This window comes from Aotus nancymaae, unplaced genomic scaffold, assembly GCF_030222135.1.
Source record: "Aotus nancymaae isolate 86718 unplaced genomic scaffold, 86718_ANA_hifiasm-v0.15.2.pri h1tg000049l, whole genome shotgun sequence".
NCBI lineage: Eukaryota > Metazoa > Chordata > Mammalia > Primates > Aotidae > Aotus > Aotus nancymaae.
The window spans coordinates 10,927,517-10,953,029 of NW_026988463.1; the positions used below are offsets into that span (position 1 = coordinate 10,927,517).

The 25,513-nt window shown below is 47.7% G+C and overlaps 1 protein-coding gene across 1 annotated transcript; it reads left to right on the forward strand.

Moving 5' to 3' along the window:
* Positions 1 to 842: 842 nt before the first annotated feature.
* On the forward strand, positions 843 to 23,792 carry LOC135269065 (nuclear pore complex-interacting protein family member B12-like). Its single transcript, XM_064362747.1, has 7 exons — positions 843 to 1,191; positions 15,616 to 15,744; positions 16,865 to 16,926; positions 17,342 to 17,436; positions 18,955 to 19,028; positions 20,769 to 21,249; positions 23,614 to 23,792. Exons 1-7 carry the CDS (start codon positions 1,186 to 1,188, stop codon positions 23,790 to 23,792), a joined length of 1,026 nt encoding a protein of 341 aa, XP_064218817.1. The 5' UTR covers positions 843 to 1,185.
* Positions 23,793 to 25,513: the final 1,721 nt, after the last annotated feature.

The window sequence follows — 25,513 nt, forward strand, 5'->3', positions numbered from 1 at the left end:
AGAGGGCTGGAACTTGATACCCCAGCATGGACCAGGCATTGGAAGCAGCCTCCCCATGAGCAACGGGCGTGACTTTGAACCTGGGGGAAGGGCACTGGCGACGCATCTCTGTTGGAAGCTTCCCTTAGCTCTATGCCCTTCTCTCTTCTCCGCCCTTCCACCTGCCAAAATAGATTTGAGAAGAAAAATCAAATTAGCCGGGAAAGCTTTAGGAAGAAATGACAGTTAAGCAGACCGGGAGACCAGGCACAGTGGCTCATGCCTGTAATCCCAGCACTTTGGGAGGCCGAGGCATGTGGATCACTTGAGCCCAGGAGTTTGAGACCAGCCTGGTCAACATGGTAAAACTCCATGTCTAAGGCCGGGCGCGGTGGCTCACGCCTGTCATCCAGGCACTTTGGAGGCCAAGGTGGGCGGATCACCTGAGGTCGGGAGTTCAAGACCAGCCTGACCAACATAGTGAAACCCCGTCTTTAAAAAAGAAAAAAAATTAAAAAAAAAAAAAAACTCCATGTCTAGTAAGAGTAGCCGGGTGTGGTGGTGGGCACCTGTAATCCCAGCTACTCAGAAGGCTCAGGCAGGAGAATCGCTTGAACCCGGGAGGTGGAGGTTGCAGTGAACCGAGATCGCGCCACTGTACTTCAGCCTGGGTGACAGAGCAAGGCTCTGTGTCAAAAAAAAAAAAAAGTAGACTGAGACCTGGAGAATGAGTGGAAATTAACCAGAGCAGGAGGAAGTTTCCAGGCTGGGGGAAGGGCATATGAAAAGACTCAGTAGAGAGGGGGTTGGGGGAGAGAAAAGAAGAGAGGAAGAGGAGGGAGAAGAAAGAGGAGAAGGGAAGGAGGTAGAGGAGGAAGTGGTTGAGGAGGAGGTCTGGGAGGAGGAAGGAGGAGGAAGAAGATGATGAAAGAGGAGGAAGGAGATTGGGGAGGAGAAGAGGAAGAAGGAGAAGGAGGAGAAGGAAAAGACAGCATTTTGGGGAGAGGAGGGCAGGGTGCAGTGAAACTGAAACACTGAGCAACAGTCAGTGGAGTGGACCTGGGGTCAAGCACTGACTCAGCTGTTCACTCAGAAGCGACTTCTCTCCAAACCTCAGTTTCGTCATCTGTTAAACAGGGATGATCGCATCTATCGCAAAGCTGTCTTCAGGATGCTGTGAAATGACGCACACACAATAAAGGCACCATGAATGTGAGTTGCTCTTTTTTATTATTATTGGTTACTGTGAAAAAAAAAGAAAAAAATAATAATGGTTGATCTGTTAATAATATACCCGTGGCCTAGAAAAAGTGTGAAAAAATAACTCGAGTTGACAAACATTTTCTTAAAGTGCCAGATAAAATATTTTGAGTTCTGTTGCAGCTTCTCAATCCTTCTGTTGCCGTGTAAAAGCATCCATAGACAATGCATTAAAAAATGAGCAGGTGGCCAGGCGTGGTGGCTCACGCCTGACATTCCAACACTTTGAGAGGCCGAGGTGGGCAGATTGCTTGAATCTAGGAGTTCAAGACCAGTCTGGGCAACATGGTGAAACCCTAGCTCTAAAAAAAAAAATACAAAAAATTAGCGGGCCATGGTGGTGTGCACTTGTAGTCCCAGCTAATTGGGAGGCTGAGATAAGAGGATCCCCTGAGCCAGGGGAGATTGAGGCTGCAGTGAGCCCTTATCACTCCACTGCACTCCAGCCTGGGTGAGAGTAAGACCCTGTCTCAAAAAAAAAAAAATGTGGGGGGGCATGGCTGTGTTCTAATTAGATTACAAGCTGGGCACAGTGCCTCATGCCTGTAATCCCAGCACTTTGGGAGGCTGCGGAGGGAGAATTTGTTTGAGGTCAGGAGTTCAAGACTAGCCTGGGCAACATAGTAAGATCCCACTTCTACAGACAAAAAGAATTTGCCAGGTGTGATGGCACACACCTGTAGTTACAGCTACTCAGGAGGCTGAGGTGGGAGGATCCCTTGAGCCTGGGATGTTGAGGCTGCAGTGAGCTTCGATTGTGCCTCTGCAGCCCAGCCTGGGCAACAGAGTGAGCCCCTGTCTTAAAAAATTTGTTAAGCAAAAACAAAAGATTTTACATTTCTACAAACATTTTATATTTCTACCAAAAGAGAGAGAGAGAGAAATGACAGCCTCTCCCATCTCGCATGGATTACCACTGGCTCTGACTACTTCTTGGTCCATCCACATTTCCAGAATTGTGTGGGTGCCTGAAGGGCCAAAAGGACTCCTACGGGCAGCCTATGGGGCGTGACACTAGATGGGCTCTCGACAACCAGCAAGAGATACTCAAGGCGGTGAAGAGGGGCTATTGGGCTGTACATGCTCACAGCTGGTTGTGCACAGTAATGCGTGTACCTAGTTAAAATTTAAATTAGGCTGGGCGTGGTGGCTCAGGCCTGTAATCCCAGCACTTTGGGAGGCCAAGGTGGGCAGATCACTTGAGGTCAGGAGTTTGAGACCAGCCCGGCCAACATGATGAAACCCTGTCTCTTCTAAAATACAAAAATTAGCCAGGGGTGGTGGCAGACACCTGTAATCACAGTTACTCAGGCGGCTGAGGCACGATAATTGCTTGAACCCAGGAGGCAAAGGTTGCAGTGAGCCAAGATCACACCACTACGCTCCAGCTTGGGCAATAGAGCAAGACTCAGTCCCAAATTAATTAATTAATTAAAATAAGTCTATGGACAAAAGTAAAGCTGGATGTGGTGTTTCATGCCTATAACCCCAGCCTTTTGGGAGTTTGAGGCAGGAGGATCATTTGAGCCTAAGAGTTTGAGATCAGCTTGAGCAACGTAGTGAGACCCCATCTCTACAAAAAATAAACATAGCTGGGCATAGTGGCGCGTGCCTGTGGTCCCAGCTATTCAGGAGCCTGAAGGATCACTTGCGCCTGAAGTTCAAGGCTGTAGTGAGCTATGATGGTGCCACTGCATTCCAGCCTGGGCAACAGAGAGAGACTCTGTCTCAAAAAGAAAAAAAAAGCAAGTCTTCATTGACCACTGACCCTTAATCACCCAGTCCTCCCCAGAGGCCAGTTTTATTTTTTTAATTTTTAATTTTTTTGAGACACAGTTTCACTCTGTTGCCCAGGCTGGAGTGCAGTGGTGCGATCACAGCTGACTGCAACCTTGACCTCCCAGGCTCAGGAGGTCTTCTCACCTCAGCCCCTGGACTAGCTGGGACTACATATTCACCCAACCATGTCTATCTAATTTTTGTTTTTTGTTTCTATAGAGATGAGGTTTCACTATGTTGCCCAGGCCAGTATCAAACTTTTTCAAGTGACCCTCCTGCTTTGGCCTCATAAAGTGTGGGGATTATAGGCGTGAGCCACTGTGCCTGGCTACAAGTTATTTCTTTTTTTTTTTTCTTTTCTTCTTCTTCTTTTTTTCAGACAGTTTCGCTCTTGTTGCCCAGGCTGGAGTGCAATGATGCAATCTCACCTCACTGCAACCTGCACTGTCCAGGTTCAAGCGATTCTCCTGCCTCAGCCTCCTGGGTAGCTGGGATTACAGGTATGTGCCACCATACCTGGCTAATTTTGTATTTTTAGTAGAGATGGGGTTTCTCCATGTTGGCCAGGCTGGTCTCGAACTCCTGACCTCAAGTCATCCACTCACCTTGGCTTCTCAACGTGCTGGTATTACAGACATGAGCCACTGCGCCCAGCCTGCAACTTCTTACTTCACTTGGGCAAACATCTAGTTTTGGGATTATTGGGTCAAGTGTGCGTATGACTTAAGCAATTGGCAAACTGCTTTCCAAAGTGACTACACCACTTTGTCTTTCCACCAGCAATGCATGTGTGTTTGCCAACAGTATTATCAGTAGTCCTTATTTTAGACTTTCTGAAAGGTATGCACATTTTTTCTATTACCAACAGTGAATGAATGTTCTTATACATATATACTTTATAAGTAGGTGTGATTATATCTGTAAGAAACATTCTTAGAACTAGAATTGATGAGTCAAAGGATGTGAAAGTCTGATTAGATATTGACAAACTGCCTTCTGGATGGCGGTGTTAATTGCCTACCTATGAACTATGTATGGCCTGTTTCAACATATCCCCAGCAATAATGTCAGTGCATGTTTTTAATGTACGTATAGAGGTATTTATTTTTTTTAGAGGTGGGATCTTACTCTGTTGCCCAGGCTGGAGTCCATTGATGCAGTCATAGCTCTCTGTAGTCTTGAACTCCTGGGCTCAAGCAACCCGCCACCATGGTGGCGCATACTACAGGTATGTGCCACCATGCCCGGCTACTATTCTTTTTTTTTTTTTGAGACGGAGTTTCACTCTTGTTACCCAGGCTGGAGTGCAATGGCACGATCTCGGCTCACTGCAACCTCCGCCTCCTGCGTTCAGGCAATTCTCCTGCCTCAGCCTCCGGAGTATCAGGCACGCGCCACTATGCCCAGCTAATTTTTTGTATTTTTAGTAGAGACGGGATTTCACCATATTGACCAGGATGGTCTCGATCTCTTGACCTCGTGATCCACCCGCCTCAGCCTCCCAAAGTGTTGGGATTACAGGTGTGAGCCACCGCGCCCGGCCGAGATTAATTTTGTAGAATTTATCTGTGTCATGTAATACTCTTGATTGCGCCACTACATGCCAGCCAAGGTGGCTGAGTGAGAATCCATCTGAAAAAAAAAAAAAAAATTATGGAAGGATATTTATACCCAATAATACTGCCTTTTCAAAAGTCTTAAATTGAAAAAATAAAATAAAAATCTTAAATTGGCCAGGTCTGGTGGCCCATGCTTGTAATCCCAGCACTTTGGGAGGCTGACACAGGAGGATCACTTGAGGCCAGGAGTTCCAGACCAGGCTGGGCAACATAGGGACACCCCATCTCTACAATTTTTTTCTTTTAATTATCCAGCCATGGTGGTGTATACCTATAGTCCTAGCTACTCAGGAGGCTGAGGCAGGAGGATTGCTTGAGCTTAGGAGTTTTAGGCTACAGTGAGACATGATTGCACCACTGCACTCTAGCCTGGGCAAAAGAGCAAGATCCTATCTTTAAAAACAAAAAATCTTAAAAGCACATGAGACCCAGATGTCCATCAGCTGATAAACATGTTTTTATTTTTATTTATTTATTTATTTTTATTTATTTATTTATTTATTTTTTGAGACGGAGTTTCGCTCTTGATACCCAGGCTGGAGTGCAATGGCGCGATCTCGGCTCACCGCAATCTCCGCCTCCTGGGTTCAGGCAATTCTCCTGCCTCAGCCTCCTGAGTAGCTGGGATTACAGGCACGCGCCACCATGCCCAGCTAATTTTTTGTATTAGTAGAGACGGGGTTTCACCATGTTGACCAGGATGGTCTCGATCTCTTGACCTCGTGATCCACCCGCCTCGGCCTCCCAAAGTGCTGGGATTACAGGCTTGAGCCACCGCGCCCGGCCACATGTTTTTATTTTTATTTTTTATTTTACTTTTTGAGATGAGGTCTCACTTTGTCACCCAGGCTGGAGTTGCAGTGGTGTGATCTTGACTCACTGCAGCCTCTACATCCTGAGCTAAAACGATCCTTCTGCCACGGCCTTCCAAATACTATGATTACAGCCATGAGCCACCAAACCAGGCCCTAGATTTTTCAAATGTGACATATCCATGCAGAGAAAGCTTATTCTGCAATAAAACGAAGTACTGTTACGTGCTATAACATGCATGAACCTGAAAAATGTTATGCTATGTGCAGTCACAAAAGAGCACATTCCATTTATGTGAAATGACTTGAATATGAAATAGATTAAGGATTGCCTAGGTCTGGGGAGGATGGAGGGATTGAGTAGTGATAGCTAAAGGGTATGAATTTCTTTTTGGGGTGGTGAAAATGATCTAAAATTGATTATGGTGATGGTTGTACAACTGTGAATATCCCAAAACCACTGGATTGCACACTTTAACTGGAAAGATTGTAAGGTGTATGAATTATATCTCAATTTTTCAAAAGCTATGAGAGCTGTTTACATGCTACTTTACCAGCAACTAGCATTTAAGTTTAATACGATGACCAAAGTAGCAGCAGGGGAAGGTTTCAGAGCTCCTATTTGAAGAGCAATGTTATTATAATACGGATTTACTTATGCCTAATATAAGATGCCCAGAGAGTTACCTACTCTAGCATGAACTCTCGAAAGTATCTGCATTTTGGTGAGGTTTTTTATTTTTCCTTTGAGACAGGGTCTTGCTCTGTCGCCCAGGCTGGCACTGCTCACTGCAGCCTCAACCTCCAGGGCTCAAATGATCCTCCCACCCAGTCTCCCCAGTAGCTGGGACCACAGGTGCTTCCCACCCAGTACAAACACTGCCTAGGTAGTGTTTGTATTTTTTTATAGAGACAGGGTTTCACTGTGTTCCCAGGCTGGTCTCAAACTCCTGGCCTCAAGCAATCCTCCTACTTTGGCCTCCCAAAGTGCTGGGATTACAGGCATGAGCCATCATGCCCGGCCAGAGAATTTTTAAAAATACCAATGCATGGGTTTCACTCCCAGCCATTCTCAATGAGTTGGTCTGGAATGGGGCATGGCATCAGAGGTCTTTAAACTCCCCAGATGATTCTATTTTTAGTTTTATTTTTTAAAAGTAAGTCAAATTTAGCTGTGCAGATGATGCTAGTGGGACACCAAAGTTGACCTTTATTGCTGCAGATGCACACAACTTGGAGCCTCACTGATTTTTGTCATTGTTTTGGTTTTGAGGACCAAGACCCTGTCTCAAAAACAAAACAACGACAAAAATCAGGGTCTCGGTCTGCAGCCCAGCCTGGATTGCAATGCCGTGATTGAGGCTCACTGCAAACTCTGCCTCTCAGGTTAAAGTGATTCTCCTGTCTCAGCCTCCCGAGTAGCTGGGATTAAAGCGTGCACCACCACGCCTAGCTAATTTTTGTATTTTTAGTAGAGGTGGTATTTCACGATGTTGGCCAGGCTGGTCTCAAATTCCTGACCTCAGGTGATCCACCCCCTTTGGCCTCCCAAAGTGCTGAGATTACAGATGTGAGCCACTGGGCACAGCCTATTGATTGAATCAAGAAAAAAAATGAATTTACGGTGTAAAAATGGTAACCTTGAGAATCCAGGCTACTTTCATTATCTAATTAAGATAGTACCTATGCCTTTTAAAGGTTCCTCAGAGAAGTGTGATACTTTTCTTGTAGGCATCTAGCTGATTTCTTGAAGGTAGTTCTGTCCTAAGGTAATACCAGGTAAGTGAAAATGGAATTAAAAACTAAATGTGGCCTGGCGTGGTGGCTCATGCCTGTAATCCCAGCTACTCAGGGAGGTGGGAGGTGGGCAGATCATGAGGTCAGGAGATCAGGACCATCCTGGCTAACATGATGAAACCCCGTCTCTACTAAGAATACAAAAAAATTAGCTGTGCATGGTGACATGTGCCAGTAATTCCCAGCTACTCAGGAGGCTGAGGTAGGAGAATCTCTTGAACCCGGGGGTGGAGGTTGCAGTTATCTGAGATCGCACCCCTGCACTCCAGCCTGGGCAACAGAGTGAGACTCCATCTCAAAAAAATAAATAAATAAAAGGGCCAGGCGTGGTGGCTCATGCCTGTAATCCCAGCACCTCAGGAGGCCGAGACCAGTGGATCACCTGAGGTCAGGGGTTTGAGACCAGCCTGACCAACATGGAGAAACGCTTTCTCTACTAAAAATACAAAAATTAGCTGGGCGTGGTGGTGAGCGCCTGTAATCCTAGCTACACAGGAGGCTGAGGCAGGAGAATCACTTGAATCCGGGAGGTGGAGGTTGCAGTGAGCAGAGATCTCACCGTCGCACCCCAGCCTGGGTAACAACAGCAACAAGAGCAAAACTCCATCTCAATAAATAAGTACAAATGAAGATAAAAATAAAAATAAAATAGGCTAGGTGCGGTGGCTCACGCCTGTAATCTCAGCATTTTGGGAGGCTAATGTGGGCGGGTCAGGAGGTCAGGAGTTCGAGACCAGCCTGGCCAACATGGAGAAACCCTGTCTCTACTAAAAATACAAAAAATTAGCTGGGCGTGGTGGTGCATGCCTGTAATCCCAGGTACTTGGGAGGCTGAGGCAGGAGAATTGCTTGAACCCAGGAGGTGGAGGTTGCGGTGAGCTGAGATCATGCCAGCCTGGGCAACAAGAGCGAAACTCCATCTCAAAAAAAGAAAGAGGCTGGGCAAGGTGGCTCACACCTGTAATACCAATCCCAACACTTTAGGTCAGGAGTTGGAGACCAGTCTGGTCAACATGGTAAAACCCTCAGCTGTACTAAAATTACAAAATTAGCTGAGCCTGGTGGTGCTCACCTGTAATTCCAGCTACTCAGGAGGCTGAGGCTGGAGAATTGCTTGAAGTGAGCCAAGATTGCACCACTACACTTCAGACTGGGTAACAGAGTGAGACCCTGTCTCAAAAAACAAACAAAAAACCACATTCCTTTTTAGCTTTAAGTATCGTTGCTTAGAAAAGTATGGTCTAAAGACCAGCAGCACTGGAACCACTAGGGAGCTTGTTAGAAATACTGAATCATGGCCGGGCGTGGTGGCTGGTGCCTGTAATCCCAGCACTTTGGGAGGCCGAGGCAGGTGGATCACCTGTGGTCAAGAGTTCGAGACTATCCTGGCCAATATGGTGAAACCCCGTCTCTACTAAAAATAGAAAAAGTAAGGCCGGGCGCGGTGGCTCAAGCCTGTAATCCCAGCACTTTGGGAGGCCGAGGCGGGTGGATCACGAGGTCAAGAGATCGAGACCATCCTGGTCAACATGGTGAAACCCTGTCTCTACTAATACAAAAAATTAGCTGGGCATGGTGGCACGTGCCTGTAATCCCAGCTACTCAGGAGGCTGAGGCAGGAGAATTGCCTGAACCCAGGAGGCGGAGGTTGCGGTGAGCCGAGATCGCGCCATTGCACTCCAGCCTGTGTAACAAGAGCAAAACTCCGTCTCAAAAAAAAAAAAAAAAATAGAAAAAGTAGCTGGGCATGGTGGTAGGCCTCTGTAATGCCAGCTACTTGGGAGGCTGACACAGGAGAATCCCTTGAACCTGAGAGGGAGGTTGCAGTGAGCCGAGATCAAGTGAAACTCCATTTAAAAAAAAGAAATACTGAATCACAGACAGAATTAGAATCCGCCACATCGTAACAAGATTCCCCCAGGTGATTTTTGTGAATGTGAAAATTTGAGGAACACTGCTGGTCTAGCTGGCCTTTGAAACCTTATTGTTTTATTCTTTTTCTTTTTGTTTGTTTGTTTTGTGAGACAGAGCCTCACTGTGTCGCCCAGGTTAAAGTGCAGTGGTGCGATCTTGGCTGACTGCAACCTCCACCTGCCAGGTTCAAGTGATTCTTCTGCCTCAGTCACAAGTAGCTGGGGCCACAGGCACCCGCCACGAGGCCTGGCTAAATTTTGTATTTTTAGTAGAGAAGGTCTTTGACCATGCTGGCCAGACTGGTCTCAAACTTCTAATCTCAGGTGATCCACCCGCCTCAGTCTCCCAAAATGCTGGGATTATAGGCATGAGCCACCACACCCGGCCTGAAGCTTTATTTGGAACCCTCTTTTCCCTACCTATCTTCCTTGCCCCACACTGGCAACAGTGCACTATAGTTTCTTGGGATTTCAGGAAGAAAATTAAAAGAAGGCCGGGCATGGTGGCTCAGGCCTGTAATTCCCAACTTACTTTTTATTTTATTTTTTGTACAGACGGATTCTCCCTTTGCTGCCCAGGCTAGTCTCAATTCCAGTGTAATTCCAGCACTTTGGGAATCTGAGGTGGGCAGATCACCTGAGGTTAGGAGCTCGAGACCAGCCTGGTTAGCATGGAAAAAATCCATTTCTACTAAAAATACAAAAAACTTAGCTGGGCGTAGTGGCACATGCCTGTGATCCCAGCTACACGAGAGGCTAAGGCAGGAGAATCTCTTGAACCCAGGAGGCAGAGGTTGCAGTGAGCCGAGATCGCCATTGCACTCCAGCCTGGGCAACAGAGTAAAACTCTGTCTTAAAAAAAAAAAAAAGAGGCAACAAAAAAACTTCTTGAATGAGGCCCATAAACATATTCTTATGCTGCTAGGATCCTGAATCTTATTATTCTAGCAACTCTTACAACTCAGGAAATACCCTCTGCAGCCCTTGTTTCTAATAGCTGTTATATTTTTGCAATGTGAATTCTTTTTTTTTTTTCTTTTTTTTAATGACTTTTTTTTTTTTTTTAAATAAAGATGGAGTTTCACCATGTTGGTCAGGCTGGTCTTGAACTCCCGACCTCAGGTGATCCGCCCACCTTGGCCTCCAAAGTGCTTGGATTACAGGCGTGAGCCACCATGCCTGGCCTGCAATGTGAATTCAATGCAAAGATTACACAGCAACAACAGAGAGATAAATTTGACAGATTCTGTGACGATTAGTGAGGTTAAATGTTTGCATATACTTGTTGGCCATTTGTATGTCTTCCATTGGAAAATATCTATTGAGATATTTTGCCCATTATTTTTGGAGGGGCAAAAATAAATGACATTTATTGCACGAAATGGGTTGTGGGGGTGGGGTGTGGGCTCCACGGTGGGGGCATTGCTGCCTCCGTTGATCAGTCCATTCATCAGGACAGCGGGATCCCAGCCTCACCCCGTGCCCTGTGCAGCCAGATCAGCCCACCCTGGGTGCCAGTGCTGGAGGGAGCCAGGGTGCTGTTCCCGGAGGTCACCATGGGTCGTGCTTGGACTGGGGCTGGGCCGGTAATTGCGTGAGTGCGATGGGGGCAGCTGGGAGCGGCAGGCCAAGTATTTCCATTAGAAAACGTCCTCATGGGACCGCGGGCCACCTAGAGGGCGGGGGTTGGACGCGGCTCCACAGCCAGCCCCTCTCGGCCACTGGGCAGCCCAGTCCCTGTTTTACAGCTGGGGGAACTGAGGCACCGAGGTGAAGGGAGCCCTCTCCTACCTGAGGTCGCCTCTGGGCCAGGGGCGATGGGGATCAGGACGATGAACGGGGACGGCCGTGGCTCGGAGGGGGCTGCCCCGCTGGCCCAGCGGTTCAGTCCGACTATGGCTACCTACTGCTCGTCTGTGGCTTCTGGGCGGGCTCGGGGCCTGGGCAGCGCGATGTCATGGGTTTGGTCCGGATGACGGCCCCGCTCCCGGTCCCCCCACCAACCCCGCAGGGCGGTTGGCGAGGGTCATGAGTTGGACGAGAGGCGCGAGCGCGGGGAGTCCTGGCGGTCCAGGCCTCTGGTGGCGCCCGGCGAGGCTGAGTTCAGGTGGCCCGGGCGCCCCGTTGTTTTTGCCCATTTTTTAATGGGATTACTTTGGATTTTTCTTTCTCAGTTTTGTTTTGTTTTTGAGACAGAATCTCACCCTGTCACCCAAGTTGGAGGGCAGTGGCTTGATCATAGCTCACTGCTGCCGTGAACGGCTGGGCTCGTGATCCCCGGATTTCAGCCTCCTGAGTAGCTTGGATGTAGGCGGGCACCATCATACCCGACTCACTTTTTATTGTTCATAGAGTCGGATTCTCCTTTTGTTGCCCAGGCTAGTCTCAAAAATCCTGGCCTCAAGCGATCCTCCTGCCTTGGCTGTAATCTCAACGTGCTGGGATTGCAGGTGTGTACCATTACCTATAGAGAGATTTCTAAAGAAAGGGAATATTTCTAACTGAGAAAGCTTAACAAATTTATTTTTTATTTTTATTTTTTATTTTTTTGAGACAGATTCTTGTTCTGTCGCCCAGGCTGGAGTGCAGTGCTGCGATATTGGCTCACTGCAACCTCCATCTCCCAGGTTCAAGCAATTCGCCTGCCTCAGCCTCCTGAGTAGCTGGGATTACAGGTGTGCGCTACCACACCCAGCTAAATTTTTGTTTGTATTTTTAATAGAGACATGGCTTCGCCATAATGGCCAGGCTGGTCTCAGGCTCCGGAACTCAGGTGATCTGCCCACCTTGGCCTTCCAAAGTGCTGGGATTACAGGCGTGAGCCACTGTGCCCAGCCAATTTTTTTCTTAGAATAAGTAGTTAATAAACTATGACATGAAGCCAGGTACAGTGGCTCCTGTCTCTAATCCCCGCACTTTGGGAGACTGAGGCAGGTGGATCACTTGAGCAGAGGAGTTCAAGATCAGCCTGGCCAACATGGCAAAACCCTGTCTCTACTAAAAATACAAAAATTAACTGGGCGTGGTGGTGGTCACCTGTAATCCCAGCTACCTGGGAGGCTGAGGCACTAGAATCGCTTGAACCCGGAAGGTGGAGGTGGCAGTGAGCTGAGATTGTGCCATTGCACTCTAGCCTGGTTAACAGAGTAAGACTAAGTCTCAAAAAAATAAAATGCTTTTGATGATCTTCTTGCAGTAAATTGTGCACATATAAAATTATTTCCTTATAATAAATTTCTAGTAGTAGAGTTAGTAGATCAAGAGTTGAATATCCCTCAAACAGTTAAGGCTTTATGTATATATTTCCAAATTATTATTCAGAAAGCTTATGTAACTGTATATTCTCCTAATTTCAGTGTATGAGACTGGTTTACAGTTCCTCTCATCCTTGCCAGTATATTCTTGTAAACAAGGGGAGGGGGGCGTGTCCGAGTTCCCCGTGAGGGGCGGGGGCGTGTCCGAGGTCCCCGCGAGGGAAGGGGGTGTGTCCGAGCCCCCGGAGAGGGAAGGGGGTGTGTCCGAGCCCCCGGAGAGCGAAGGGGGTGTATCCGAGCCCCCGGAGAGGGAAGGGGGCGTGTCCGAGGTCCCCGCGAGGGGAGGGGGGCGTGTCCGAGGTCCCCGCGAGGGGAGGGGTTTTGTCCGAGCCCCCCGGAGAGGGAAGGGGGTGTGTCCGAGCCCCCAGAGAGGGCAGGGGGCGTGTCCGAGGTCCCCGCGAGGGGAGGGGGGCGTGTCCGAGGTCCCCGCGAGGGGAGGGGGGCGTGTCTGAGCCCCCTGAGAGGGAAAGGGGTGTGTCCGAGCCCCCAGAGAGGGCAGGGGGCGTGTCCGATGTCCCCGCAAGGGGAGGTGGGCGTGTCCGAGGTCCCCGCGAGGGGAGGGGGGCGTGTCCGAGGTCCCCGCGAGGGGAGGGTGTGTGTCCGAGGTCCCCGCGAGGGGAGGGGGTGTGTCCGAGCCCCCGGAGAGGGAAGGGGGTGTGATGAACAAAATAAGTCGGGTTAATTTTTGTAAATGTACCTTGCATGCTTAAAACCAGTGTAGCTCCAACATTTGTTCCTGAGATACAGGATGATGGATGATGGCTGCATGGATGTGATGGAGATGCTTTACTATTGGGACCTTCTGCATCCTTGTGATGTTTTGTTGCTTAGAATATGAATGGCTGAGAGGGGCCTGTAGAGCCTCCCACTCTGCTTGTGTGTGAGGTTCTTCCTGCCATCCTGCCATCATTTGTTTCTTATGTTGTGCAGCCAAGACTGACCATGAGAAACCCTGGAAGCTCAGGAAGGAAGGAGCCACCCAGAAGCAGGAACAGGGAGCTGGTGGGGAAGACCAGAAATGAGGTCTGTGAAGGTTCCAGAGAGGACCTGTCCTTGGGAGTCAGTTGGGGGCTGAGGTGGGGGAGGGGCATTGGAGGACAGATGTAATGTCCATTGTGTGGTTCCACATTCCGGGGCCAGGGATTGGTGGAGAGGGAGTATAAAGCACGAGGGTTGCTTAGGCAGCGCCCAGACAGGAGAAGATTAGGTGGAAGCCAGAGCCCTGGTCTCCATTTAATTGCTCCCGAGCCTCCCGCTCTCTTGCTCCACGTGTCCTGCGGCTTCCCTGATGGACTTTCTCCCTGACTTGTAGCTGAACCTCCCACTCGCACTTGAAGACTGTTTCAACCCGATCCTTTCCTAGACTCCTTTCTCCTCCCCCTCCTCCAGGTGCCCAACATCCCCTGTACCCCTCCCTCCCCTTCCCTCCCATCCCCCTCCCCAACTCAGATCCTGCCCCATCCCCATCCCCTTCCCTCCCCCAGCCCTTAGCCACCCCCACCTCTGTCCTGGCCCTCTCAGGGTGCCCTGAGAGGACCAGGACATGTGGGTGCCGTGGCCGCTCTTTTGGCTCCTCCTGCTGGGGTTTCCCAGCCATCCATCCACCCATGTGAGTAGACGCTGGGCCCTTGGGGTTTCTTCCTTGTTATTGGGCTGTGTCACTTGGCATATTACACAGTGCAGGCCTGTAATTTCAGCACTTTGGGGGGTTAAGGTGGGCAGATCACCTGAGTCCAGGAGTTCAAGTCTAGCCTGGGCATCATAGCCAAACCCATCTCTACTAAAGATTCCAAAAATGATTAGTTGGATGCCTACTGCACTCTTGTCTCAAACAAAACCAAAACAAGATGAAATGTCATTTGAGTTTTGTCATTTGATGACTGTTTAGGAACTTCTGTGTCATCCCTGTCTTCTGCTCTTGGGGGCTGCCTCTAGGGAGTCTGTGTCCAGTCAGTGTGATGGGAGATTAGAGGCCCATCAGATGGAGAGGAGAGGGCTGCACCTGCTGGGAGGTTTGCAATGTGGGAGTCACTAGGAGTGACGTGACCAGGATGTGAGTCAGGACTGTATTGTCCTTGGTTTTGTAAAATGTGTATGGTGCAGATCATTGATTGACCCAAAGGAGAAAGGGTCTTAAAGTCCTTATGTTATTTAAATATAAAGAAATGACAGGCCTGGTGTGGTGGCTCACGCCTGTAACTGGGAGGCTGAGGCTGGCGGATCAGTTGAGGTCAGGAGCTCCAGACCAGCCTGACCAACATGGTGAAATGCTGTCTCTATTAAAAATATAAAAATTAGTCAGGCGTGGTGGCAGGTGCCTGTAGTACCAGCTACTCAGGAGGCTGAGGCAGGAGAATGGCTTGAATCCAGGTGGCGGAGGTTGCAGTGAGCTGAGATTGCACCACTGCACTCTAGCCTGGGCGACTGAGTGGGACACGTCTCAAAAAAAAAAAAAAATTTTTTTTTTGTGATTTTTGTTTTTGTTTTTGTTTTTTTGAGACAAAGTCTCCCACTTGTCTCCCAGGCTGGAGTACAATAGCGTGATATTGGCTCACTTCAACCTCTCCCTCCCTTGGTTCAAGCGATTCTTCTGCCTCAGCCTCCTGAGTAGCTGGTATTGCAGGCATCTGCCACCATACCTGACCAATTTTTGTATTTTTGGCAGAGATGAGGTTTCACCATTTTGGCCATGCTGGTCTGGAACTCCTGACCTCAGGTGATCCCCTAGCCTCACTCTCCGAGAGTGCTGGGATTACAGGCATGAGCCACCACACCTGGCCTTTTTGTGATATTTTTTAGATCATCAGCTATTGTTAGGGTTAGTGTATTTTATGTGTGGCCTAAGACAAGGTTCCTTCTTTTAATATTGCCCAGGGAAGTCAACAAATTGGATATCCCTGCTTTACGTCAAGAAAAAAAAAAGGCAGTGTACATTTAGAATGCCTAAACACACTACCAGCCATGCAAAAAACATGAGACTGGTAACTTCCAATCTTTTTTGAAGCAGTGGAATCCCCTGGTGATATCTGAGGGGTGTGGTTACCTCTTGGAGGAGGTTGATGGTTTCTAAAGATTATTATTTTTTACTGAAATATTGTCAATGTCACTGACCTTTTCATTATTTCAACTATTATTATTCCAGGGCATCAGTTTTCCACCTAATGATTTGTACACTGGGCATGACGTTCCTGGCATTTTGTGGATACTCTTCACTGTTGTATTTATGGGAGTTTCTATGGTTGGCCTTTTCCTCCGAAAAATTTGCTTCTGTGTGAGTATACTAACACAGAAAGGTAAAGTATACTTTACCTTTCATGACAGTAAAAATGTGGTTGTCTGGGGACTGAACCTCCTTCTGAATAACGATCCAAGAAAAAAGCACTAATCCCACAATGCTTTTTATATTCAAGGGAAGAGGAAGTACGTTTTATTTTTACAACCTAGATAATTACCTGCCATTCGGGACTGCCTTTCTCCTTTTTTTTTTTTTTTTTTTTTGAAATGGAGTCTGACTCTCTGGCCCAGGTTGGAGTGTGGTGGCACAATCTCAGCTCACTGCAACCTCTGCCTCCTAGGTCCCAGTGAGACTCCTGCCCCAGCCTCCCAAGTAGCTGGAGCTGCAGGCATGTACCACTATGCCCGGCTAATTTTTGTATTTTTGGTAGAGACAGGATTTCACCATTTTTGTCAGGCTGGTCTTGAACTCTGAACTCAGGTGATCCACCTGCCTCGGCCTCCCAAAGTGCTGGGATTACAGGTGTGAGCCACCACACCCTGCCGCATTTAACAGTCTCTACCCTACTTAGTCCTGAGCAGAGAATTGTCAATACAAGTTGGGGGAAGTTTTCTCTTTTTTTTTTTTTTTTTTTTTGACAGTCTGGCTCTGTCACCCAGCCTGGAGTATAATGGTGTGATCTCGGCTCACTGCAACCTCTACCTCATGAGTTTAAGTGATTCTCCTGCCTCAGCTCCCAATGAGCAGCTGGAATGACAGGCGGTCACCACCACACCCAGCTAATTTTTGTATTAGTAGAGTTGGGGTTTCACCATGTTTGCCAGGCTGGTCTCAAACTCCCAATCTCAAGTGATCCACCCACCTCAGCCTCTCAAAGTGCTGGGATTACAAGCGTGAGCCACCATGCCTGGGGAGGGGATGCTTTTTGATGTACCACTTCTGATTTTAACTAAATTACCTGTGAGTTAAAATCAGAAAAATCAAATTCTATAAAGAACTTGAAAGATGTTCTTTCAGGCTGGGTGTGGTGGCTTTTTCAGGTCACCTCTTCTGCAAGAAAGGCTCTTGACAACTGGGTAAGTTTTGTTTCTTTGTTTTCCTTGCTTTTGGGCATAGTCTGCCAGGTGAGGACATGGATGTATTTTTCTCCCCACAGTTCTGTGCTCAAGCCTCGGAGGGGGAGACGGCAGAGAGCAAGGCTTCCTACAAGCAGCACAGGTAGGTCATTGTGATGGATTTTTTTTCTTTTTGAGCCGGAGTCTCCGTCACTCAGGCTGGAGTGCAGTGGTGAAATCTCAGCACACTGCAACCTCCACCTCCCGGGTTCAAGCAATTCTCTGTGTCAGGCTCCCAAGTAGATGGAATTAAAAGCATGTGCCACTACACCTGACTTTTTTGTATTTTTAGTAGAGACAATTTCTCCTTGTTGGTCAGGCTGGTCTCAAACTCCCGACCTCAGGTGATCTGGCCACCTCAGCCTCCCAAAGTGCTGGGATTGCAGGCTTGCGCCACCGCGCTCAGTTGTTATGGTCATTTTTAAGGATGTTTTTGTTTTAAGATGAAGCTTCAAGTGTCTAGTAAAGAACGTGGTGTTTTAATTCTTTTTCAAGTCAGTTCTTTCTCTGTCTTCTAGATGGGAAATGAGGAGAATGAGGAGAGTGCCAGGGAGACACATGAGTGAGGGGCCAGCCCAGAAACACCTGTGCCTGAAGAACGCTTTCTGGCGAGGTAGGAGCTCCCGTGAAGGCAGCCGCTTAGTTTCTGCTGCACAGTCCACATACCCTGCTTCTCCTTTTGGGGGTGAGGGCTCAGGTGGGGTAATTGTCATGTCTCCTGGAAACAGTTCCTAGCACTTATGAAGAGAACAGTTGTCCTGCTGGGGGGCAGGACCCCATTTTTCTCAAGTGCCCTGGCTGAATGGCTCTTGGCTAGTCCTGTGTGAATGATTGAGCTGAGACCCCTCCACTGACTGTGGACTTTGCCCCCCACTGATGCCTTGGTTAGTTTTAACTGTGAAGACGAGCCTACAAGGCAAATGGGCCAGCTCCCCTTCCCACCTTGAGTCAGTGTGAAGGCTTTGTTTTTCTTTCATTTGAGAAAAGTAACAACGATAACATTTTAGAATGGGAGCTGTAAGTGCTGATGAGAGCAGAGATTTTCAGGTGATGTCTTCATGGATCAATAAAACAGTACATGAGATCTGCTTTAAGAAAAGAAGCATTTATTTGTACTTTTTGGAACTTCCTTCATTCCTTTTGCTTATTTAAATTGTTTATTGTGAACTATATAACTCCTTTAGGAAGCTAAATTTCTATGTAATCTTACTCTAACATTTGAAGTGTGACCCTAAAACTTTCCAGTTGATTTCTTTCTTTCTTTTTTTCTTTTCTTTCCTTTTCGTTTTGAAAACCTTGCTCAGTCACTGAGGCTGAAGTGCAGTGGCACAATTTTTGCTCACTGCAACCTCCACCTCCTGAGTTCAAGCAGTTCTTCTGCCTCAGCCTCCCAAGTGGCTGGGATTACATGTGCCTGCCACCATGCCTGGCAAATTTTTTCTTTTTGTATTTTTAGTAGAGACAGAGTTTCACCATGTTGGTCAGGCTTGTCTCTAACTCTTGACCTCAAGTGATCTGCCCACCTCAGCCTTCCAAAGTTCTCGGATTACAAGTGTGAGCCACCGCATCCGGCCCCCATTTAATTTCTGTAGCGCTTACCTTTTCTCATGACCGTTAGTCTCTTTATGTTCATTTCTGTTCATAAATATTGACAATGCCTGGTGAGATATGGAGGTTAGATTCACTATGAATCTGCAGGATTTTAAATGCCCCTACAGCTTGAAGAAAAGGAGCAGTGCTGCTCCTGTCCTGGCCCTATAGATGTTCTTCCCATCCATGGCTGTTTCTATTTTAATTTGGAGTCTGTGCTCACATGATGGGTGATTTCCTTTGATGTGTACTGGGAACCCTGATTTAAAGCTCATTTCCAACTGGTTAGAGCCCGACTTGTCCACAGCCTGTTGAGAGTTAAGAAAACCCCTGGACCAGGACTCTGCAGTATCTTCCTCAAGGCTCAGGCCCAGAGGGCTCCAGGGTCCTCTGATGCATCTGGTCAATTAACCCTGTGCCTCTGGTAAGGGACCTGAGTGTGGCAAAGAGGGTGAGATGGCAGCAGAAGGCGTGGAGGGTTTCTTATTCTGCACAGAACATGCGAGTGAGATTTAGCCCCATTCCCTTCTCTTGCCCTTAGCAGATGCAGGACCTCATTCGGTTCCCGTGAGGAACAGCAGCTGCATCCCAAGTGAAAACACAGAGAAGACAAAGGTAAATGCTGGGGTCATTTTCACTGTGCCTGTATCAGGACACTGTAGTCTTTTCCTCCATCATCCTCTCCTGGCCTGGCCTCTGCTCTGTAGGTTCTGTGATACCTTTTCTGTCTGGACTTTTTCAGAAGCAAAATTTTTCCCATAAGCTTTCTGGCTTCTTCATTCCCAGCTAGTCATCTTGAGTGGCACCTCCAGAAGCCATAAATGCTTAGGGACTGAGGGCTGAAGGGCTTTTACTGTTCTGTTTCTGGAAATAACAGGAATTCCACTGACCTCCACTTTCATGGGTCTCATGGCCCAGTGAACGCTGACTGATCTGTTACTCAAGGTGTTGTGGGGTCTATTTCTGAATTATGTGGGGTTTTCTTTTATTTTGCTGTGATTTTGTTTGTTTTTTTCTACAAGGTAGGTGATCAACATTTCAAATATCTGCTGTATTCCCAGAAGTGATGAAAGTGAAAACTCATTAATCCAACATTAATATGTGCTTTGTGCAATTTTGAATGCTCTTCGTCAAGGTCAATTTCATAGTTCATCACACTCCCATTCCTGTTGGTAACTGTGTTGTGCAAAAACGCCTTCACCCCCATGTGGCGGTGCCCTGATCTAACATTCTAAGTGTCAGAGTCTCCATATTTGTAATAAAAAAATGCCTCGATTGTGAGTTAGTGAAAGTGAATGTAACCTATTACCCACAGTGACAATTCCCAACTAAGGCCTTAAATGATGCTCAGCTGTGCTGGTTCTCGTCTGGCCTCTGTACCTTCAACAGCTGCCGAGTCCTATGATTACACATGATGGGAACTGTACACTTGAAATTAAACACATTTCTAAAACTTGCTTTTTTCAGAAGTCCCACCTCATTATTCCCTGGACAAAAGTATTATTTATGTCATAATGCACTTAAAATTTGTATTACCTGGGAGTTAAAAGAAATACTCTAGCCATGCCTAACTGACTTCTGTATGTCAGATTCTTCTGTCAGAAAACCCTCTCCCAGTTTCCCTGCTTACACATTTCCCAGAGCCATCTGTGCTCATGGAGGGCACCCCCAGAGTGAAGAAGAGCCTTTGTCAAGAAGGGAATCAGAGGGAAAATGAGAGGGTCCTGCAGGCAGAGCTGGAATAGACTTCCACTCTGCCTCCTGCAAGCTCTGTGACCCTGGGCACATGTTCTTCTTCCTTGGGGAGCCTCTGTTTTCTTAAGATTTGGAGCAGGGTGGTCACACTGACTTGCAGAGTTTTGAGAATCAGAGACGGAACATAAAAGGCCTGGAGAACATTCTGCAAAAAGAAGCTGTAACACATGTGTGGACAATGGGCTTTTCATACCTCTCTTACTCGCTGTTTATCTGACGCAAAGAACATGCTCTGGTGATGGCGATGAGGGAGGAATGAGGATGGACAGAGACACTCCTGTGTCTGAAAGATGCTTCTTCCTTACTGTGCTATGACTCTGTCTTCCCTGGGGCAGGCCCCCAGCCTGCCTACATTTGCAGACAGACGCAGTGGCATGTGGAGAAAACAGTTTGTCCCAATGACTCTTCTTCACTCCCCAGCTGTCAGTGGTACTTAGTGGAAGGGTGACTTCATGACACTGATGCTGCTGTTTTGAAACCTGGAGGACAGAAAGGTGCAAAAAACTATCAGCAGCAACATAAGGTGCAGCCTGTGTTGGCGTTGGTGGTTCTGTCTGTCAGATTCATACATTTCAAAATAATTCTTCCTTCTGCCTACAGGTTAATTTGGCTGCAGCACAGCAACATCATTGCTCAGGATTGCTCTACTCGCCCTACCTCATGGCTGACGCTTCAAGACCACTGATGGCTTGGCGGCCACATCCTCCGTCTGGGTGTCACCTGGGACTACAGACACCTACACACAAAAGTCTTCTGGCACCTCTACCACCATTAGCCAATGATTTTCTGAGTCTGTACACAACTCCACCCGAATGTCTTCTGGCACCCCTGCCAGCTTCTACAGATGATGAGTTTTCAAGACCACAGACACCTGCACATGAGTGTCTTCTATTACCTCTACCACCTTTAGCGAATGATTTTCTGAGTCTATATGCAACTCCACCCGAGTGTCTTCTGACACCCCTGCCAGCTTCTACAGATGATGAGTTTTCAAGACCACAGACGCCTGCACATGAGTGTCTATTACCACTACCACCTTTAGCCAATGATTTTCTGAGTCTATACGCAATTCCACCCGAGTGTCTTCTGACACCCCTGCCAGCTTCTACAGATGATGAGTTTTCAAGACCACAGACGCCTGCACATGAGTGTCTTCTATTACCTCTACCACCTTTAGCGAATGATTTTCTGAGTCTATATGCAACTCCGCCCGAGTGTCTTCTGACACCCCTGCCAGCTTCTACAGATGATGAGTTTTCAAGACCACAGACGCCTGAACATGAGTGTCTATTACCACTACCACCTTTAGCCAATGATTTTCTGAGTCTATACGCAATTCCACCCGAGTGTCTTCTGACACCCCTGCCAGCTTCTACAGATGATGAGTTTTCAAGACCACAGACGCCTGAACATGAGTGTCTATTACCACTACCACCTTTAGCCAATGATTTTCTGAGTCTATATGCAATTCCACCCGAGTGTCTTCTGACACCCCTGCCAGCTTCTACAGATGATGAGTTTTCAAGACCACAGACGCCTGAACATGAGTGTCTATTACCGCTACCACCTTTAGCCAATGATTTTCTGTGTCCATACGCAACTCCACCCGAGTGTCTGCTGACACCCCTGCCAGCTTCTACAGATGATGAGTTTTCAAGACCACAGACGCCTGAACATGAGTGTCTATTGCCTCTACCACCTTTAGCGAATGATTTTCTGAGTCTGTATGCAACTCCACCCGAGTGTCTTCTGACACCCCTGCCAGCTTCTACAGATGATGAGTTTTCAAGACCACAGACGCCTGAACATGAGTGTCTATTACCGCTACCACCTTTGGCGAATGATTTTCTGAGTCTATATGCAACTCCACCCGAGTGTCTTCTGACACCCCTGCCAGCTTCTACAGATGATGAGTTTTCAAGATCACAGACACCTGCACATGAATGTCTTCTATTACCTCTACCACCTTTAGCGAATGATTTTCTGAGTCTATACACAACTCCACCCGAGTGTCTTCTGACACCCCTGCCAGTTTCTACAGATGATGAGTTTTCGAGACCACAGACACTTACACATGAGTGTCTTCTATTGCCTCTACCACCTTCAGCGAATGATTTTCTGAGTCTATACGCAAATCCACCCGAGTGTCTTCTGACACCTCTGCCAGCTTCTACAGATGATGAGTTTTCAAGATCACAGACACCTGCACATGAGTGTCTTCTATTACCTCTACCACCTTTAGCGAATGATTTTCTGAGTCTATTTGCAACTCCACCCGAGTGTCTTCTGACACCCCTGCCAGGTTCTACAGATGATGAGTTTTCGAGACCACAGACACCTACACATGAGTGTCTTCTATTACCTCTACCACCTTTAGCCAGTGATTTTCTGATTCCATGCGCAACTCCACTCGAGTGTCTTCTGATACCTCTGCCACCTTCTTCAGATGATGAGTTTTCAAGACCACAGACGCCTGCACATGAGTGTCTATTACCTCTACCACCTTTAACCAATGATTTTCTGAATCCATACGCAACTCCACTCGACTGTCTTCTGACACCTCTGCCAGCTTCTACAGATGATGAGTTTTCGAGACCACAGACACCTACACATGAGTGTCTTGTATTACCTCTAACACCTTTAACCGATGATTCTGTGAGACCATACGCAACTCAACCCGAGTGTCTGACACCTCTGCCAGCTTCTACAGATGACGAGTTTTCAAGACCACAGATGCCTGCACATGAGTGTCTGTTACCTCTACCACCATTAGCCAATGATTTTCTGAATCCATACGCAACTCCACTCGAGTGTCTTCCGACACCTCTGCCAGCTTCTACAGATGATGAGTTTTCGAGACCACAGACACCTACACATGAGTGTCTTGTATTACTTCTAATACCTTTAACCGATGATTGTCAGATTTTATACGCACTCCACCCGAGTGTCTTTATACGCCTCTGCCAGCTTCTACAGATGATGAATTTTCCAGACCACAGATGCCTGCACATGACTGTCTTTTGTTACCTGTACCACCTTTAGCGAATGATTTTCTGACTCTATACGCAACTCCACCCGAGTGTCTTCTGACACCTCTGCCAGCTTCTACTGATGATGAGTTTTTGAGACCACAGATACTTACACATGAGTGTCTTCTATTACCTCTACCACCATTAGCGGATGATTTTCTGAGTCTATCTGCAACTCCACCCGAGTTTCTTCTGACACCCCTGCCACGTTCTACAGATAATGAGTTTTCGAGACCACAGACACCTGCACATGAGTGTCTTCTATTACCTCTACCACATTTAGCGAATGATTTTCTGAGTGTATATGCTACTCCACCCGAGTGTCTTCTGACACCCCTGCCAGCTTCTACAGATGATGTTTTCAAGACCACAGACGCCTGCACATGAGTGTCTTTTATTACCTCTACCACCTTTAGCCAATGATTTTCTGAGTCCGTACACAACTCCACCCGAGTGTCTTCTGACACCTCTGCCAGCTGACCTGCTGTCTCAACCGACACTCAACCTTCACCTGAGTGTCCTCTCAGACTTCACCCTCTCCTCTAGTCATGTGGCCTCTGAGACCTTGAGCAGCACCTCTAAAGGCACCACTTGATGTGTTCATTCGAACGGTATAAAGTAATTTTAAAAAAAAATTCATCTCTTCTTTTTTGAGTGAATAGAAAGAAATGTCACAGATGGTACTGCACGGCTTTGCAGTACAAAGGTAACACCGGCTGAGATCCTGCTCACTTCTCTCAAGTTTCTGAGAGCACACAGTCAGTTGCATTATTTCCTTGTCATGAGTTTGGCAGCAGGTATCTCTTGTAGATAAAGACAGATTTTTTATTTTTTATGGGGACAGAGTCTCACTGTGTCACTCAGGCTGGAGTGCAGTGGTGCAATCCTGGCTCAGTGCAACCTCCATCTCCAGGGTTCAGGTGATCCTCCCACCTTAGCCTCCAGAGGATCAGCTGGGACTGCAGTCATGCACCACCATGTTTGGCTCCTTTCTATTTAAAAAAATTTTTTTGAGATGGAGTCTCACTCTGTTGCCAGGCTGTAGTGCAGTGGCACCATCTTGGTTGACTGCAACCTCTGCCTCTTAGGTTCAAGCAATTCTCCTGCCTCTGCCTCCCAAGTAGCTGGGACCACAGGTGCATGTCACCATGCCCAACTAATTTTTTGTATTTTTAGTAGCGACAGCGTTTCACCGTGTTGGCCAGGAGAGTCTTGATCTATTGATCTCATGATCTGCCCACCTTGGCCTCTGAACGTGCTCGGATTACACGCATGAGCCACAGTGCCCAGCCTTTTTTTTTTTTTTTGAGATGGAGTCTCGCTTTGTCACCCAGGCTGGAGTGCAGTGGTGGGATCTTAGATCTCAGCTCACTGCAATCTCCACCTCCCAGGTTCAAGTGATTCTTCTGCCTCAGCCTCCTGAGTAGCTGAGACTACAGGTGCATACCATCACACCTGGCTAATTTTTCTATTTTTAGTAGAGACAGGGTTTCACCATATTGGCCAGGCTGTTCTTGAACTCCTGACCTCAGGTGATCCAACCACCTCAGCCTCCCAAACTGCTGGGATTACAGGTGTGAGCCACCATGCCTTCTCTCTCTCTCTCTCTCTCTCTTTTTTTTTTTTTGTAGAGTTTGTGTTTCACCATGTTGCCCAGGCTGGTCTCAAACTCCTGGACTCATGCCATCTGCCAACTTAGGCCTTCCAAAGTGCTGAGATTACAGGCTTGAGCCACCAGCCCAGCCAGAGATTGTGTATAGAAGCCAGAAATAGCAGTTCTGCAGGTGTGCATCGAACCTGGGCCACATGGCCATCTCTGTGAGGGATGAGACCTGTCCCTGACTTGCAGGGCATCCTGTGTCCTCCAGCAGAGAGATCCACACTAACGGGCACAGAGCTTGTGACCACCCACCCGCAGTGGAAGCACAAGTGAAGGGACCCAGGGTGCAAAAGAAAGAGACCGGATCTCCTGGGAACAAGCAGGAGGCTGCGGAAAAGGCTGGAGTGGGTTGTTTTCACTTGGGAGTTTGTGTAACTCAGGTGGAGCTGGAAGGCTCCTGGCTGGGCAAGCAGTGTGAGCAGGAGCATGGAGGCTGCGTGAGGGCCCCATAGAGCCGCCACGGGAGAGCTCAGATAGCCGGGTGTGCACAGGGAATTATGCCCCCAGCACTTCCTCATTGCCTTACTGCCCTTAGTCCATTATCTGTAGGAATGATTCTTTCCCTGGGTGTGTGAAGGCTCTGGATCAGGGTGAATGAATGCCTAGAGCTCTGGGAAATTTAACTTGGTTCTGTCAGGGGGCCCTGTCTCCCCTAC

Excerpts from the sequence above, each read along its gene's own strand:
- LOC135269065 (XM_064362747.1), top strand. Across the intron at positions 16,927-17,341 it reads GCTTCCTACAAGCAGCACAG|ATGGGAAATGAGGAGAATGA; the intron begins GTAGGTCATTGT and ends TCTGTCTTCTAG. Across the intron at positions 21,250-23,613 it reads ATACGCAATTCCACCCGAGT|CCAATGATTTTCTGAGTCCG; the intron begins GTCTTCTGACAC and ends TACCACCTTTAG.